Source organism: Pongo pygmaeus, chromosome 11 (genome assembly GCF_028885625.2).
Source record: "Pongo pygmaeus isolate AG05252 chromosome 11, NHGRI_mPonPyg2-v2.0_pri, whole genome shotgun sequence".
Taxonomy (NCBI): domain Eukaryota; kingdom Metazoa; phylum Chordata; class Mammalia; order Primates; family Hominidae; genus Pongo; species Pongo pygmaeus.
In genome coordinates, this window is record NC_072384.2 from 70,709,739 (window position 1) to 70,729,060 (window position 19,322).

Below are 19,322 nucleotides of genomic sequence, written 5' to 3' on the forward strand. Positions count from 1 at the left end.
AGTGCTGGGATTACAGGCGTAAGCCACTGCTCCCAGCCAGGGATTGCTTTCTTGACTTCTTTTTCTGCTAGTTCATTGTTGGTGTATAGAAATGCTACTACTTTTTGTATGTTGATTTTGTGTAACAGACACAGATCAATGGAACAGAATAGAACCCAGAAATAAATCTATAAATTTATGGCCAACTAATCTTCGACAAAGGCACTGGGAACATTAAAAACTGGATATCCATATGCAGAAAAATGAAACTAGCCCGTCTCTCACTGTATACAAAAATCAACTCAAAATGGGTTAAAGATTTAAATGTAAGATCCAAAACTATGAAACTACTAGAAAAAACCTTAGAGGAAACACTTCAGGGCATTGGTCTAGGTTAAGATTTTATGAAGAAGATCTCAAAAGCACAGGCAACAAAAGCAAAAATAGACAAACGGTATTTTCTCAAACTAAAAAGCTTCTTCACAGCAAAGGAAACAATCATAGAGTGAAGAGACAACCTGCAGAATGGAAGAAAGTGATTTGTAAACTATTCATCTGAGAAGGGATTAATATCCAGAATTTACAAGGAACTCAAACAACTGAACAGCAAAACAATAAATAATGCAATCTAAAAATGGGCAAAGACATCTCTTGAAAGAAGTAACCATACAAAAACCATAGAAATTTTAACAGGTATATTTAAAAAATGCTTGGCTGGGCGCAGTGGCTCACGCCTGTAATCCCAGCATTTTGGGAGGCTGAGGCGGGCGGATCACTTGAGGTCACGAGTTTGAGACCAGCCTGGCCAACATGGTGAAACCCCAATCTCTACTAAAAATACAAAAATTAGATGAGAGTGGTGGCGTGTGCCTGTAGTCCCAGCTACTCAGGAGGCTGAGGCAGAAGAATTGCTTGAAACCGGGAGGTGGAGGTTGCAGTAAGCCCCGAGACTGCGCCACTGCACTCCAGCCTGGCGAAAGAGCAAGACTCCGTCTCAAAAAAAAAAAAAAAAAAAAAGACAAAAAATAACAAATACTAGCAAGGATGCAGAGAAAGGGAAATCCTCCTACACTGTTGGTGGACGTGCGAATTAGTATAGCCATTATGGAAAAAAATATGGAGGTTCCTTAAAAAAAGATAGAACTACCATATGATCCAGCAATCCTACTACTGGGTATACACAAAGGAAAGGAAATCAGTATGCTGAAGAGATATCTGCATTCCCATGTTTACTGTAACATGATTCATAATAGCTGAAGTATGGAATCAATCTAAGTGTCCATCAACAGACAAATGGATAAAGAAAATGTGGTATACATACACAATGGAATATTATTTCACCATTAAAAAAATTTCTCTCATTCACAGCAACACTGATGAGCTTGGAGGACATTGTTAAGTGAAATTAGCCAGGCACAGAAAGATAAATACTGCATGTTCTCACTCATATGCAGAAACCAAAAAGGCTGATCTTATAAGTAGAAAGCAGAATAGAGGTAGGGAAGAGTAGGCGGGAGGGGACAGCCAACAGTTGATTAATGAATATAGAAGTACAGCTGGATAGGAAGAGTAAGTCCTAGTGTTCTATAGCACTATAGGAAGACTATAATTAACAACAATTTATTGTATATCTTCAAATAGCTGGAAGAGCAAATTTTGAATGTTCCCTTCACAAAGAAATGATAAATGTTTGAGGTGACAAATATGCTAGTTACCCTGATCTGATCATTATACATTGTCTCTACGTGTAATATCACACTGTACTCCATAAATATGTACAATTACTCTATCAATTAAAAACAATAAAAGCAGAAAAACAAAAAATGAAAGTTGTATGTACAGTATCTGTTGCTTGTGCTTACTTTCTTGCTGCTGGCAAATATACTGCTCTATTTTTCTCTAGAAAAATCAATACTCCTAGATAATGTATTTACCTTTCTCCCCGACCCTCTCTGCTAGAGCACTGTTGCTACCAGCAATTTGATCCTTGAATGTTTTTACTTCCAAATTACAAACTCTTGATGCTACTATCATTAAAATTTGCCTACCTAATAATACTGCATCTCACAAGCACATTATCATCATCACTCTAAACATTACAGGAGTCATTGGTCACAACTGTCATACATTCTGTAGCTTCACCTATATTTGTTCTTAAATGAATTTTTAAAATTACAACTTACTCAAAAGACAAAAGAGTAAAACCAACATTAATTCAGTATCTTCATCCAACATATACCTAATACTTGAATTTCCCCTATTGTCACAAAAATGTCCTTTATAACTGTTTTCCTCCAGTCCAGGTGCAAATCAGGATTCAGATTCACACACTACATCTGATTGCTATGTCTCTTTAGCCTCATCCCATCTACAACAATTCCATTTACCTCTCTTTGTTCTTCAAGACACCGAATACTTTGATGAGTCCAGGCCAGTTGTCTAGCAGTGTCCCAGGAGTATTGTCTCATGACTAAATTCAAATCAAATATTTCCAGCATTAAAAACAGAGGTGATTTGTGTAACTCCTACTGCACCACCTTAGGAGGCACATACAATGTCAGATTCTCTGAGATAATATGCCAATGAAAAGTCTGATCTTGCTTATTATGGTGGTGAGAAATGGTGTCTATTTTAAACACATTTCTCTTTTGTAATAACTAATCTATGGGGTAAAACATTAGGACTCTGTAAGTATACTGCTCTTGAAAACATTTTACTAAATGTAAATGTCCAATGGAAAACATATGATCCTTGCCTTAATCAATAATTATATTGGGGATGTCAAATGGTGAGTGTTCTGATTCTACATTAGCTGGCATTCTTCTAAGAGACTATTATGTATTATAACAACAAGCATAACTAGCACCTAGATGTTGGTTCCTAAGTACCATTCTTCATTAAAATGAAACAGGAATCCTTGGAGAATGTCTGCTCATATTCAATGCAGAAAAGGACTCCGAGGTAAGCCAGAAATGTCTTGTGTCTGAAAACCAAAGACTGATAAAAGATCTCTACAGTGACCATGTGAAGGAGTTTCCACTGGCCAAATTTGGGACAATTTGAATTTCAAAGACAATAATGAATTACAACAACTGAATAAAAAAAGGAGCTGGCCAGGCGCAGTGGCTCAGGCCTGTAATTCCAGCATTCTGGGAGGCCGACGTGGGCGGACTGCTTGAGCCCAGGAGTTAAATGCCAGCCTGGGCAACATGGTGAGACTCATCTCTAAAAAAAATACAAAAAACTTAGCCAGGCATGGTGGCACTTGCCTATCCAAGCTACTCAGGAGGCTTAGGCAAGAGTATCACTTGAGCCTGGGAGGCAGAGTCTGCAGTGAGCCGAGATTGTGTCACCGCACTCCAGCCTGGGTGACAGAGTGAAACCCCTCTCTCAAAAAAAAAAAAAACAAAACAGCAGCCAGGAGACCACAGCAATACCAGAGAGAGACGGTAAAGAGGTACATGAACACAAATTAAGCAAAACTGTTTACATCTTTTAAATCTAGATAAAGAATATGATGGCATTCTTTATACTACACTTTCAACTTATCTATAGGTATAGATTATTTTCAAAGTAAAAAGTAATAAAAATTTTAAGGGGAAAAAATCCACAGGAATGCAGTTTGAGAGAGCATTTTTAGTGTTATAATGACACTCTATACTCATATACCATACACTATACTGAGTATACTGTCATTATAACACTACAATAGAATATGTAACTTTAAAACATCAGGAAAAAAATTCATTTGTCCAATGGAAAACATGTAAAGTACAAGAAGAAGACATTAAGCAATAAATGGCAGAACCAAGTCAGAAAATAACAATTACAAAAAATGTAATAAACAAAACTCACCATTTAAGAGAGTCGAATGTTCCTATTGTATCAAAAAACATATGCTGTCTACAAGAAATGCATTTAATTTTTTTTTTTTTTTTTTTTAAATGAGACAGGGTCTCACTCTGTCGTCCAGGCTGGAGTGAAGTAGCATGATCTCAGCTCACTGCAGCCTCAACCCCCTGAGCTCAAGTAATCCTCCCAACTCAGCCTCCCAAGAAGCTGGGACCACAGGTGGGCACCACCATGCCCGGCTAATGTTTTGTAGAGATAGGGTTTCGTCATGTTGCCCAGGCTGGTCTCGAACTCCTGGGCTCGAGTGATCCACCTGCCCCGGCCTCCCAAAGTGCTGGGATTACAGGCATGAGCCACTACTCCCAGCCCCAAGAAACACACTTAAAAAGAGCAAAAATAAAATAGAAAACCATATACCTAAAACAAATATAAACCAAAAGAAAGCTAAAGTTAACAGTAAGTAGTATACAGTCATAAACAGAATAGAACAAGAGATACACATGTAAAAATACTGCCTCAAAATATATCAAGCAAAAACAAATGAACAGCAAGTAGAAATACATAAATCATCAGTTAAATATTTTAATACCTCTCAGAAAAAGATACACCAAGTTGACAATGCAAGGAGATATCTAAGATCTGAACAAATACAATTAACAGCTATTAGATATGAAATATTTCTAAAGTAAGGCACATTCAGGGACTGTTGTCAGGGACTGATGTCATACAAACTACTTTACAACTGTAATGCAACAGATTGAAAATCCACAACAAAAAGATAGCTCAAAATATCCTATATTAATAACCCTTGTGTTAAAAAGGAAACAAAGGAAATTATGAAATATACAGATCTGAACATTAATTAAAATAGCACCCATCAAAACTTATGGAACAGTTACAGCAGTTCTTGGAGGGACAGCATTAATCAAGAAACAAGAAAAGTTAAAATAAACGAGCTGGTATTACTTCACACCCACTACACTAAAATGAAAAAGAATCACAACAAAATGTCAGGGAGAATGCAGAACAACCAAAGTTCTTACACAGGTACAAACACTTTGGAAATCTGGCAGTTTCTTATCAAGTAAAATATTCATCTATCCAGCTAAGTATCTTCCCAAGAGAAATGAAAACATGTTACCAAAACATTTGTACCAAAATGTTTATTGTAACCTTACTCATAACAGGCAAAATGAAAACATCCAAATACCACTCTACTAAATGCATAACTGTGGTATATCCATACAGTGGAATTCTATTCAGCAACAAAAAGAATTAACTACTAAAACAGCAACAACCTGGATAAATCTCAAAAACACTATGTTAAATAAAGGATGTCAGATACAAAAGAATATACTGCATACTTTCATTTACTGTATATGGAATCCAAGTACAGGCAGAACTAATCTGTAGTGACAGAAATTAGATAAGGGTTGGGGGAAAGGGTTTGACAAGAGGGAACTGACTGGAAAGGGGCAGAAGAAAACTCTCTGGAGGGATGGAAGTGTTCCATATTTTGTTTTGTGGGGTATTTACACTGAACAATTTCCAAATCTAAGAGGGGGGAATACGTGAATGGTTATAATACCTTTATTCCTAATTATCAAAACACTGGAAACAACACAAATGTTCCTCATCTAGAAAATGGACTAAAAAGGCCAGGCGTGGTGGCTCATGCCTGTAATGCCAGCACTTTGGGAAGCCAAGGCAGGCATATTACTTGAGGTCAGGAGTTGAGACCAGCCTGACCAACAGGGTGAAACCCCTTCTCTACTAAAAATACAAAAATTAGCTGGGCATGGTGGCACATGCCTGTAATCTCAGCTACTTGGGAGGCTGAGGCAGAAGAATCACTTGAACCTGGGAAGTGGAGGTTGCAGTGAGCTAAGATTGTGCCACTGCACTCCAGTTGGGCGACAGAGCAAGACTGTTTCAAAAAAATAAAAAAACAGAAAATGGACTAAAAAGAAGTGGTTATCTTCATACAGCAGAATACTATTTAGTATTCAAAAGGGTCAAACATCCAACAACATGGATCAATCTCAAATGAATGCATTATGCTAAATTAAAAGAAGCCAGACTCAAAAAGGTACATATTGCAATATGTATCCATTTATACAGCATTTCTTAAAAACCTAAACTAAAAGAACAGAAAACAGATCAGTGGTTGCCAGAGGCAACCTAGAGGAGGTGACTACAAAGGGGTATGGGAAAATATTTTGGCAAAATAAACTATTTAATACCTTAATTGTGATGGTGGTTACACAATTATATACATCTGTCAAATCTTACAACAGAACTATATAGTAAAAAAGGGTAATTTTACTAATTGATAATTATACCTTAATAAAAACCATGGGGAGAAAGTCCCATAACTGAACACATAAGAGCTATGCATTTTACTGTACGTTAATTATTTCTATATACAAGTAAATAAACTAAACATTCAACTCAATAGCTGGAAGAAGAGCCACAGAAGCAAATCCAAAATAACAAGTAAATTATGAAGGCAGAAATCACTGTGGAAAAGGGAGAAGAAAAAAACAGTGAAAAAAATTAAAACAAAAATTTGTTTATTTGAAATATTCGTTAAACAAAGCTCTGGCAAGAATGAATAGAAAAGGAGAATATGAAGAAAGAAAATAACAAAGGAGGTTTTTAAAGTATTATAACTATATACTAATAAGTTTAAAAGCTTACATGAAATGAATTAATGAACTAAATAAATATTAAAGAAATTAAAATCACAGTAAAAGATCTCCCTGGCTGAGCACAGTGGCTCACACCTGTAATTCCAGCACTTTGGGATGCCAAGACAGGTGGATCACTTGAGTCAAGAGTTTGAGACCAGTCTGGGTACATGGTAAAACCTGGTCTCCACAAAAAAAGTCCAGCAACAACAAAAAACCAGCCGAATGTCATTGTGCAAGTGCCTATAGTCCCAGCTACTTGGGAGGCTGAGATAGAGGGACTGCTTGAGCCTGGGAGGCATAGGTTGCAGTGAGCGGAGATCACACCCCTGCACTCCAGCCTGGGCGACAAAGTGAGACTCTGTATTCAAAAAAAAAAAAAAGGCACCATTCTGAACAAGCTCCAGGCCAAGACAGTTTTACATGTCTACTCATATTCTCATGAACATTTCCTATCACATACAGGATGCTGAAAAAACTAAAAATAGTGAAAGGGGCCCAGTTCATTTTGTGAGGCTAATGTCATAGTGAATTATAAAACAGATATGGTAGGGTAATGAAAATGTTCTGTATCTTAAAAGGAATGTAGATTACATGAGTGTATATATATTTGTCAAAACTCACTGAACTACATTCTTCCAGCTGGCACATTTATTTCTCTTAAAGCATATATGTAAAAATCCTAAATAATTAATCATGTATTAAATCCAATAAATGGTAGGGTTTTTTGTTTGTTTGTTTGTTTTTGGTTTTTCTGGAGACAGAGTCTTGCTCTGTGGCCCAGGCTGGAGTGCAGTGGCATGATCTTGGCGCACTGCAACCTCCACCTGCCGAGTTCAAGCAATTCTCCTGCCTCAGCCTCCCAAGTAGCTGGGACTACAGGCAAACGCCACCATGCCCAGCTAATTTTTGTATTTTTACTAGAGACAGGGTTTTACCATATTGGCCAGGCTGGTCTCAAACTCCTTACCTCGTGATCCGCCCACTTCGGCCTCCCAAAGTGCTGGGATTACAGGTGTGAGCCACCACGCCTGGCCTGATGAATGTTTTTTAAATAGTATATCATATCAAGTATGGTTTATCCCAGAAATACAAACAAGGTTCAACATTTTAAGACTCTATTAAATTATCATATTAATAATCCAAAGGAGAAAAATCTGAGTCTTTTAATCAACACTGAAAAAAGACTTTTATAAGTTCAAAACTATTTATAATTTTTAAAACAAACAAAATCTCCTTAACTAACCAGGAATAGAAAGGTTCTTCTTTAATTTGGGCAGTTATATACTCGAAACCTAGAGCAAACATTACACTTAATGAAGAAACTTCAGACAATTCCTCTTTTAGAGCAAGAACAAGACACAGCATTCAATGTCATGACCAAGATAAGGAAAAAATATGTATTTAAGGTATAAGAGATTAAACTATCATTTTTGGAAGATAATTATTTCCCTTAAATAAATCTACAGAACAAACCATTACAACCAATAAAAGAGAACAACAGCAAGACTGCCAGATACAAGACCAAACTATAAAAATTAAAAGCATCCTAAGCCAGCAAAAATCAACCAGAAAATATAATTAAAAAAAGATTAACGACAAACTTTAAAGGATCTAACAGCCGAAAATTCCTAAGAAGTCCATGGGGAGAACTGAATAAACAGGGAGACATTTCATGTACTTAAATAGGATAACCTAATCTTACAAAGATGCTAGTAGTCCCTAACCTACAAATTGAATGCGTTCAAAATTAAAATTACATTTGAATATTTTAAGGAAAAAGACACAAAAAAAGCTATAATAGAAGAATTCCCAAATGCTATCAAGAATATAGAGATGCTTAAATTTTATGAAGGACTAAAGATCCATAAAGAACAAAGTCAACCCTAGAAAAAGAGTAAACGAGAGATTTTACTCTACCATATAAAAAAGACATACCAAAACACGATAGTATTTTTAATGTGATATTGGAGCACAAGAACACAGATCACTGGAACATCAGAGACATTTCAGAGACAAACCTACATATTATATATACATGGCAACCACATACATATACTTTTTTTTTTTTTGAGACAGAGTCTCACTCTTGTCACCCAGGCTGGAGTGCAATGGCACCATCTCGGCTCACTGCAACCTCCATCTCCTGGGTTCAAGCAATTCTCCTGCCTCAGCCTCCTGAGTAGCTGGGATTACAGGCACCTGCCACCATGCCCAGCTAATTTTTTGTATTTTTTAGTAGAGATGGGGTTCCACCATGTTCACCAGGCTAGTCTTGAACTACTGATCTCAAGTGATCCACCAGCCTCAGCCTCCCAAAGTGCTGGGATTACAAGCATGAGCCACCACACCCGGCCCACATATACTTATCATATATATGTAAATCATATATGTGTTAATTATGTAAGTCATATGTATGATAAAGATGGCATCACAAATCAATTTAAAAAAAGATGATTTAAGAAGAACTGTGGAGAAAACTTGTTCACTAGATGGAGAAAAATAAAACTGGATCACTACCAATATCATATAAAAGGTGGACCCTAGACGGATTAAAGAGCAAGTATGATAGTAAACCTATAAAATTAATAACAGAAACTGTAGAATATCTTTATGGCCCAGGGATGGAGCAGCAGTATTTAATTAGAATACCATCAAGGTCTACGAGATCAAATTCTAGTTTTTGAATTTCTTTTTTGAGCCATTCTAACTATTTGTAAAGACTGATATTTGAGGACTTTTATTCTTTCTTAGGGATCATCCAAAAAACAAAAATTATATTTATTGTTAATACAATAAAACTCATTCCATCTTGCAATTACCAGATGTCAAATGGACCCTTTCATAAATCTAAAATATATTATGGAATCTTACGTATCTTATTTTTCCTATATTTTGAATTTATCACATACTAGGAATTACTTCATCATTACTTATTATTTTCATCAATTATTCCCAACTATACTAAAAAAAAAAATAAAAAATCAAAGAAAAAAATGAAGAATGATGGTGTATGGTAGGCAGAATAATTTCGCCAATGATACACACACCCTAAACTCCAGAGCCTGTGACTATGTTACCTTACATGGCCAAAAAAAGGAGTTTGCAGAAGTGATTAAGGGTAAGGCTTTTGAATTGGGGAGATTATCCCAGATTATTTGGGTTGGTGTAATCTAATCACATGAGTACATAAAAGTAGAGGCCCAACCTTTCCAGACTGTTGTCAGAGGGAGACATGACTTTGGAAGAATGGTCAAGGAGATGGGCTGTTGCTGGCTTTGAAACTGGAGGAATAGCCAAGCCAAAGAATATAGCAGCCTCTAGAAACTAAAAAAGGTGGCCTAGTGCAGTGGTTCACACCTGTATTCCAACACTTTGGGAGGCCGAGGTGGGCAAATCACCTGAGCCCAGGTGTTCAAGACCAGCCTGGGCAACAAGGTGAAACCTCTTCACTACTAAAAATACAAAAATTAGCCGGGCACGGTGGCACGCACCTGTACTGCCAGCTACTGGGGAGGCTAAGGTGGGAGGATCCCCTGACCTCAGGAGGCAGAAGGTGCAGTGAGCCGAGATCATGCCACTGCACTCCAGCCTGAGTGATAGAGTGAGATCCTGTCTCAGAGGGGGAAAAAAAAAAAAAAAAAGAAGAAGAAGAAGAAAGAAACTAAAAAAGGCAAGGAAACTCATCCTCCCCTTGAGCCTCCAAAAAGGATTACAGTCCTATAAACACCTTGATTTTAGCCCATAAAACTAGTAACAGACTTCTAACCTACAAAACTATAATAAATTTGCGTTGTCTTAAACTCCTAAGTTTACTCAGTTTGTTATGGAAACAATAGAAAAATACAGATTTAATAACCTAAAAGGATGGTGCAATAGCAAAATAAATCATCTTTCAGTTTTCTTCTTGCCTTCCATTATCTTTCAAGTACTGCATCATCTTTCATCTTGCTTCATCTTTTAAGAATTTTTTTTTTTTTTTTTTTTTTGGAGAATGAGTTTCGCTCTTGTTGCCCAGGCTGGAGTGCAATGGCGCGATCTTGGCTCACCGCAACCTCCGTCTCCCAGGTTCAAGCAATTCTCCTGCCTCAGCCTCCCGAGTAGCTAGGATTACAGGCATGCACCACCACGCCCAGCTAATTTTTTTTTGTATTTTTAGTAGAGACGGGGTTTCTCCATGTGGAGGCTGGTCTTGAACTCCTGACCTCAGGTGACCCGCCCACCTCGGCCTCCCAAAGTGCTGGGATTACAGGCATGAGCCACCGCGCCCAGACTTTTAAGAATATTTTTGAAAGACTAGAATACCATCTTTGTAGTCTAATGTTAGCTTTCACTGACTCCACCTAAGAATTCAAAAATTTTCATTTTCCACCCACGATGGCCAAGAGAAGAAAATGACAGAGAAATACATCTTACAATTACTAGATGAATCAGAAAATATAAACACCAACAGTAGCATGTCTAGACTCTGAAGCTGATGGTGGTGATATTGACTATTTGTAAAATCTCACATAATCAGGTAACATAATGCTAGATGAATTTTCTCAAATTCGAGAATCAATGAATTGAACAACATATTTCTAAGGAAAAAAAGAAAACACAGTTAAGGACTGCATCATATAATATTCTGCAACCATATTCTGGACCACCTCATTATGCTCAAAGGACACATCACAGTACTCTTTGATCTTTTATGTTTGTGAGCCAAAATTTACTTGATACAAAGAGATGTACAAGGTAATTCTTATTAAAATATCTAATAAAGTTGTTTTTCATAATACTTTTATTCCTGTGTCTATAAATTAGTAGTAAAATAACTTATAAATATGAAAATACAAAAAGGTCTATTTGACCCAAATGGTTAATGGTGATGCTTATTTCTGTTAAATACCAAGAGTTAGTCAAAACTTTGGAGATACAAACCGTAAGGCAAAAAATTGGTGAGACTGATTACAACAAATTTAGAGAGTTCAATGTGCTATGAATTCACACAACCCCAGTTCAACAGAGACCATGAACAAAGTAAGAGACATATGACAAAGTGGGAGAAGTTACCTACGATGTATGAAGTCAACAAGAAATCAACATGTAGAATATACATGGAACACGGGAAAATCAGTTCAAAAAAGAAAGTAATACTAATATAAAAACAGACAAAGAATTAAAATAATTTCTAAGACTCCCAACAAGCTAACAAACATATAAAGCAATGCTCAAAATAGGCCGAGCGTGGTGGCTCACGCCTGTAATCCCAGCACTTCGGGAGGCCAAGGTGACCAAGGTGGATCACCTGAGGTCAGGAGTTCGAGACCAGCCTGGCCAGCATGGTGAAACCCTGTCTCTACTAAAAATACAAAAATTAGCCAGGCGTGGTGGTGAGCACCTGTAATCCCAGCTACTTGGGAGGCTGAGGCAGGAGAATCACTTTAACCTGGGAGGTGGAGGTTGCAGTGAGCCAAGATCGTGCCACTGCACTCCAGCCTGGGTGACAAAGTGAGACTCCTTCAAAAAAAAAAAAAAAGAAGAAATGCTCAAAATAATTGATGGTACAAGTAAAACAAGAAGATATTTTATACTTAAATGAGGAATGTGGATGGTGTCAAGTGTTTCTGCGGTATGGAAATACAGAAATACTCATGCACTCCGCTGAAAATGCAGATTAGTACAACTGTTCTGAATAGCAACCTTGTATTTATCCAATTTCAGTCTATACATACCCTATGATCTAGCAATTGTGCTCTTGGGAATACATCCTAAATAAATGGTCATAAAGGTCCGTAAGAGCCCAAGTACATGAAAACTCATCACAGTTTGAGGTAGACAATCTGGGTCTATCACTGAAAGGCTGAACACAGCAATACCTAACCTTTTTGGCACCCAGGATCAGTTTCATGGAAGACAATTTTTCCATGAAAAAAGAGGGAAGGTGGAGGTTGGGTGGGGAATGGTTTAGAGATGAAACTGTTCTACCTCATATCAGGCATTAGATTCTCATAAGGAGTGCACAACCTGGATCCCTCGCATGTGCACAGTTCACAATAGAGTTCATGCTCCTATGAGAATCTAACGCTGCCGAATCTAACAGGTGGAGCTCAGGCAGTAATGCTCACTCTCCTGCCGCTCACCTCCTGCTGTGCGGCCAGGTTACTAATAGGACTGGTACTGGTCCTTGGCCCAGGGGTTGAGGACTCCCGGCCTAAAAGATATACACTATTAAAGTTTTATGCAGCAGTTAGAAACAGTGGATTAGATGTACAGATAGGACCATGGATAATAAGGGCAGGCAGGATAAGAAAGTACATAGTGGGAGACAGGCAGTACAATCTACCAAACTCCTTTTTATCCCTGAAACATATTATGCTGTATTATAATGCCCCTGAAATATGGTATACTACATTAAAAACACGTTTATGAACATTGATCTTATTCTACCCATTATAAAAGTTACATTTGCTGTTAAGCACGTATGTAGGAATCCTTTACATACTATTTTAGATCATTTAATAGAAAGACTGTCAAATAAAGACGAGAATTTTGCTCACTTTAGCTCCAACACTGCAACTGCCCGTACTTCCAGTGCTCCCACTTGCAACTCCAGTAAATCTAGCTTCCAATAACTCTTGCCTTCTTGGATCCAGACTATGAAGCTCATCCATTGCACCTATTAAGAAAAAAAAAATACATGTACACATATATATGTATGTGTGTATACTTTATACTTACACACACAAATATATATATGTGATTAGTTAAGATGTTAAAAATTTAGGAATGAATGCTACAAGCAGACAAAATTGAGAGACTTTATTTTTAAATGTACACATCAACTTATCAAAACATCCTACAATGGATTTCCAACACTTTTGGCTGCAACTCACAGAAGAAATACATTTTCCATCTAATTTAGTACACAGTTACAAACATTCATATATTTAAAAGTTTCACAGAATACCAAATCTTACTGCAACGCAGTAGTAAGAGTCCTGTACAACATCTATTTTCTAGCCTATTCTAGTCCACTTAAAAAAAGGTGAGGTGACACTAGTAAATAGCAATTAAATTGATTTCATAAACCAACAATGGACCATGGGTCCATAGTTTAAAAAATACTATTCTCCTAATGTAATCTCCCTATTCTAAGCATACTCAGAATTGTAACTATGCGACATTACCACTTAATTATTTTTTATGTATCTTATATAACTAACTACATTTTAAACTATAAAGAACAGTTTTATTATTGTCACAATCCTTAAGATTTTTTGTACAGTTGATAGTTTTAAGTTTCCATCAGGTAAATGAAACACAGACACGTTTACCATACACACAGATGACTGAAGTAACACTATTATTAAACCACCTTGGAAATCAAGGGGAAAAATCTAACACCCTGACGTTATTGTTATTACACAGACTAAAGCACTCCAAATTCTAGATGAAGTTCAAACAAATTCTTAAAAATTACTTTATCTATGTCTGCTAATTCTCTTCTAACAAAAACCCCAGAAGTGACATAAATGAATGGCTCTCAAAGGGAGCAGGTAAGGATATTACCAGAATCCAGAATGACTTGAGGAACATTTTTGAACTATACTAGCCCCTTCCACACATCCTGACATTCCTCTCCTAAAGGTTAACAACTACTCCTATAGATCTTATCTTGTGAAATTCCCTTTCTTACTTTTTATCCTCACCTGAACAGAGGACTAGATGGATGGTGGCCACTCTTTCATGCTTATTTGGATCCCTGTACCTGAAAATACACCTTCCTCTGTCTACTTCTTCTAGCTCAAAAAAAGAGGTAAATCCCTCTAAAAAGCTAAAGCCTTTAACACTTGCTTTTGACCTCATTCCTTCTTGACATCCAAGAAATGTTGTATTCACAAGTACCCTACCTCTCTGGCATCTACTCACTCCTTGTCTCCTTCTGCCCTCACTTATGTCTTTTTAGAAGTCTACCTTAGCTTCAATTTTACTGTACTATCATTTAATTCTTCCCTTAAACTGGTTTATAACCATATCATCCTTAGTATCAATGCTTCCATTTTTTCTCTTCCTGCTATTACATCAGAAACTGTATATTATTCCTTTATTGAGAGGAAAAACCAAAGCAAAAACATAAACAGTTCCAGTTTTCATAATTCAGCACACCTGTTCCCCCCACTACCTTCTTGTTCTCTCTTAACTGCAAATATTCCCCATGGCCTTCTGTTTTCTTTTCAGATCTCCTTTGGCTTCAAACATGATTCTCAAATCAAACACCTATTATATGCCAGGTCTGCCAAGTCTTAAGCTTGGCACTGAAACTTAAAATCTACTGAAGTTTTGCTTTATAAAAAAACTATCAATCCTTCCCTGGCGCAGGACTATTTTGAAAACATTAAATCACATTTTTAAAATAAGAATATGGTACTGGCATAAAGACAGACATATATAGAGAGCAATGGGATAAAACAGGGAGACCAGAAAATAAACCCTCACGTGAAATGATTTTCAGTAAGAACACCAACACCATTCAGTGGAGAAAGATCAGTCTTTTCAACAAATGGTGCAGGGAAAACTGGATATCCACATGCAAATAAATTGAGTTGGATCCTTACTTTAACCATATAAAAAATTAACTCAAAATGGATCAAATGCCTGAATATAAGACCTAAAACTTTCTAACTCTTAGAAGAAAACATATAGATAAAGCTTCGTGGCACTGAATTTAGCAATGGTTTCTTTGATCTAACACCAAAAGCAAAGGCAACTAAAGAAAAAATAGGGCCAGGTGCAGTGGCTCATGCCTGAAATCCCAGCACTTTGGGAGGCTGAGGCTGGCAGATCACTTGAGCTCAGCAGTTCGAGACTAGCCTGGCCAACAACTCTACTAAACATCTCTACTAAAAATACAAAAAAATTAGCCGAGCGTGGTGGTGTGTGCCTGTAATCTCTGCTACTCAGGAGGCTGACGCAAGAGAATCACCTGAACCCAGGAGGCAAGGGCTGCAGTGAACCAAGGTTGTACCACTGCACTCCAGCCTGGGCGACAGAGTGGGACTCAAGTCAGGGGAAAAAAAAAAAAAAAAAGGAAGGAAGGAAAATAGGTAAGTTGGACTTCATCAAAATTAAAAACTTTTGTGCCTAAAAGGACACAATCAACAGAGTGAGATGGCAACCCACAGAATGGAAAAAATATCTGAAAATTATATATCTGATAAAGGATTGATATCCAGAATATATAAACAACTTCTACAACTCAATAACAAAAAAAAAACCCAATTAAAAAATGGGCAAAAGACTGGAATACAAATTTTTCCAAAGAAGATATGCAAATGACCAATAAGCACATGAAAATATGCTCAACATTAATCACGAGGTAAATGCAAATCAAAATCACGGTGAGATACCACTTCATACCCATTACGATGGCTGTTATAAAAAACTAAAACCCCAAATATATAAGTGCTGGTGAGGATGTGGAGAAATTGGAATCCTTGTGCACTGCTGGTGGGAACATAAAATGGTGTGGCCACTGTGCAAAACAGTATAGCAGTTCCTCAAAAAATGAAACACTGAATTACCATATGATCCAGCAATTTCACTTCTGAGTATATAACCAATACAAGCGAAAGCAATGGCTCAAACAGGTATTTGTACAAACACATTTACAGCAGCATTATTCACATTAGCCTAAAAGTAGAAGCAATCCAAGTGGCTATCAACAGATGAATGGATAAACAAAATGTGGTATCTACATACAATGGAATATTACAAAGGAATATAATATTATTCAGCCTGAAAAATGAAGAAAATATGGGTGCATGCTACAACACGGAGAACTCTTAAGACGTTATGCTAAATAAGCCAGTCACAAAAGGTGGTTGCCAGGGGCTGGGGGTTTGGTGGAATGGGAAGTTAGTATTTAATGGGTACAGAGTTTCAGCTGAGGAAGACGGAAAATTTCTACAGATGAATAGTAGTGATGGTAGCACAATATGAATGTACTTAATACCACTGAACTTTACATTTAAAAATAGTTAACATGGTAAATTTTATATTTTGCCACAATTAAAAAAAAATAATTAGGTGTGGTGGCGCCTGCCTGTAATCTCTTTGGGAGCCCAAGGCAAAGAGAATCACTTGAGTCCAGGAGTTCAAGATCAGCCTGAGCAACATGGCAAAACCCTGTCTCTACAAAAAATACAAAAATTAGCTGGGTGTGGCAGTGAGCATCTGTAGTTACAGCTACTAAGGAGCTGAGGTGGGAGGACTGCTTGAGCCCAGGAGGTCGAGGCTGCAGTGAGCAAAGATTGCACCACTGCACTCCAGGCTGGGTGACACAGCAAGAACCTGTCTCAAATAATACTTACAAGTTCTTAATTCAATAAATTGGACTTCATCAAAAATTTAAAATGGTGCTAGTTCAAAAGAACATGGTTACAAAATGAAAAGGTAAACAACAGATTGGAAGAAAACATTTATAAAGCATATATGTGCTATATACTATGCCTGCTCTTTGACTTGATAACTGGTTGATGGCACACTGAAATTTACCATGGAAGATGAGGGCATGGGGCCCTGCTACGACCTAGATCAGTAAATAATAATATATTTTGTTTCCTATTGTTTTTCTCAGATATATAACTTCCTCTAGGACCTCAACCCTCTTCATGAGGTCTTACAGGAAATTAGGCACCCAAGAACAAATGGGTTTCTAACCAAAAACTCTTAAAAGCACAATCTCTCCTTAATTCTTAACACCTTCTAATTACTTTTTGTTTGTTTGTTTTTTGAGACGGAGTCTCACTCTGTCGCCAGGCTGGAGTGTAGTGGTACAATCTTGGCTCCGCCTCCTGGGTTCAACCTCCGCCTCCTGGGTTCAAGCAATTCTCCTGCCTCAGACTCCTGAGTGGCTGGGACTACAGGTGCTCACCACCATGCCCAGCTAATTTTTGTATTTTTAGTAAAGACGGGGTTTCACCATGTTGGCCAGGATGCACCATGTTGGCCAGGATGGTCTTGATCTCTTGACCTCGTGAATTGCCCACCTCAGCCTCCCAAAGCACTGGGATAACAGGCGAGAGCCACCGCGCCCGGCCCTAATAAGATATTTTAAAGAGGCAGAAAAAAAGAGAGAAGAATCAAATAGATGCAATAAAAAATGATAAAGGGGATATCACCACCGATCCCACAGAAATACAAACTACCATCAGAGAATATTACAAACACCTCTATGCAAATAAACTAGAAAATGTGGAAGAAATGGATAAATTCCTCAACACATACACCCTCCCAAGACTAAACCAGGAAGAAGTTGAATCTCTGAATAGACCAATAACAGGAGCTGAAATTGTGGCAATAATCAATAGCTTACCAACCAAAAAAAGTCCAGGACCAGATGGGTTCACAGCCGAATTCTACCAGAGGTACAAGGATGAGCTGGTACCATTCCTTCTGAAACTATTCCAATCAATAGAAAAAGAGGGAATCCTCCCTAACTCATTTTATGAGGCCAGCATCATCCTGATACCAAAGCCTGGCAGAGACACAACAAAAAAAGAGAATTTTAGACCAATATCCTTGATGAACATTGATGCAAAAATCCTCAATAAAATACTGGCAAACAGAATCCAGCAGCACATCAAAAAGCTTATCCACCATGATCAAGTGGGCTTCATCCCTGGGATGCAAGGCTGGTTCAATATACGCAAATCAATAAATGTAATCCAGCATATAAACAGAACCAAAGACAAAAACCACATGATTATCTCAATAGATGCAGAAAAGGCCTTTGACAAAATTCAACAACCCTTCATGCTAAAAACTCTCAATAAATTAGGAATTGATGGGACGTATCTCAAAATAATAAGAGCTATTTATGACAAACCCACAGCCAATATCATACTGAATGGGCAAAAACTGGAAGCATTCCCTTTGAAAACTGGCACAAGACAGGGATGCCCTCTCTCACCACTTCTATTCAATGTAGTGTTGGAAGTTCTGGCCAGGGCAATTAGGCAGGAGAAGGAAATCAAGGGTATTCAATTAGGAAAAGAGGAAGTCAAATTGTCCCTGTTTGCAGATGACATGATAGTATATCTAGAAAACCCCATTGTCTCAGCCCAAAATCTCCTTAAGCTGATAAGCAACTTCAGCAAAGTCTCAGGATACAAAATCAATGTGCAAAAATCACAAGCATTCTTATACATCAATAACAGACAGACAGAGAGCCAAATCATGAGTGAACTCCCATTCACAATTGCTTCAAAGAGAATAAAATACCTAGGAATCCAACTTACAAGGGATGTGAAGACCTCTTCAAGGAGAACTACAAACCACTGCTCAAGGAAATAAAAGAGGATACAAACAAATGGAAGAACATTCCATGCTCATGGGTAGGAAGAATCAATATCATGAAAATGGCCATCCTTCCCAAGGTAATTTACAGATTCAATGCCATCCCCATCAAGCTACCAATGACTTTCTTCACAGAATTGGAAAAAACTACTTGAAAGTTCATATGGAACCAAAAAAGAGCCCACATCGCCAAGTCAATCCTAAGCCAAAAGAACAAAGCTGGAGGCATCACGCTACCTGACTTCAAACTATACTACAAGGCTACAGTAACCAAAACAGCATGGTACTGGTACCAAAACAGAGATATAGATCAATGGAACAGAACAGAGCCGTCAGAAATAATGCCACATATCTACAAGTATCTGATCTTTGACAAACCTGACAAAAACAAGAAATGGGGAAAGGATTCCCTATTTAATAAATGGTACTGGGAAAACTGGCTAGCCATATGTAGAAAGC

The 19,322-nt window shown here is 37.5% G+C and overlaps 1 protein-coding gene across 3 annotated transcripts in view; it reads right to left on the reverse strand.

Annotated features, from left to right (window-relative positions):
* Window positions 1–19,322, reverse strand: part of TLK1 (tousled like kinase 1) — a 173,422-nt gene that overhangs the window by 114,053 nt on the left and 40,047 nt on the right. For 2 of the 3 annotated variants that reach the window (XM_054476994.2, XM_063648302.1), the window contains exon 2: window positions 13,064–13,182. In XM_054476994.2, coding sequence (XP_054332969.1) covers window positions 13,064–13,182 — 119 coding nt within the window. Of the gene's footprint in view, window positions 1–13,063; window positions 13,183–19,322 lie in introns of those variants that run through there. The other variant, XM_054476997.2, reaches the window with a different exon arrangement.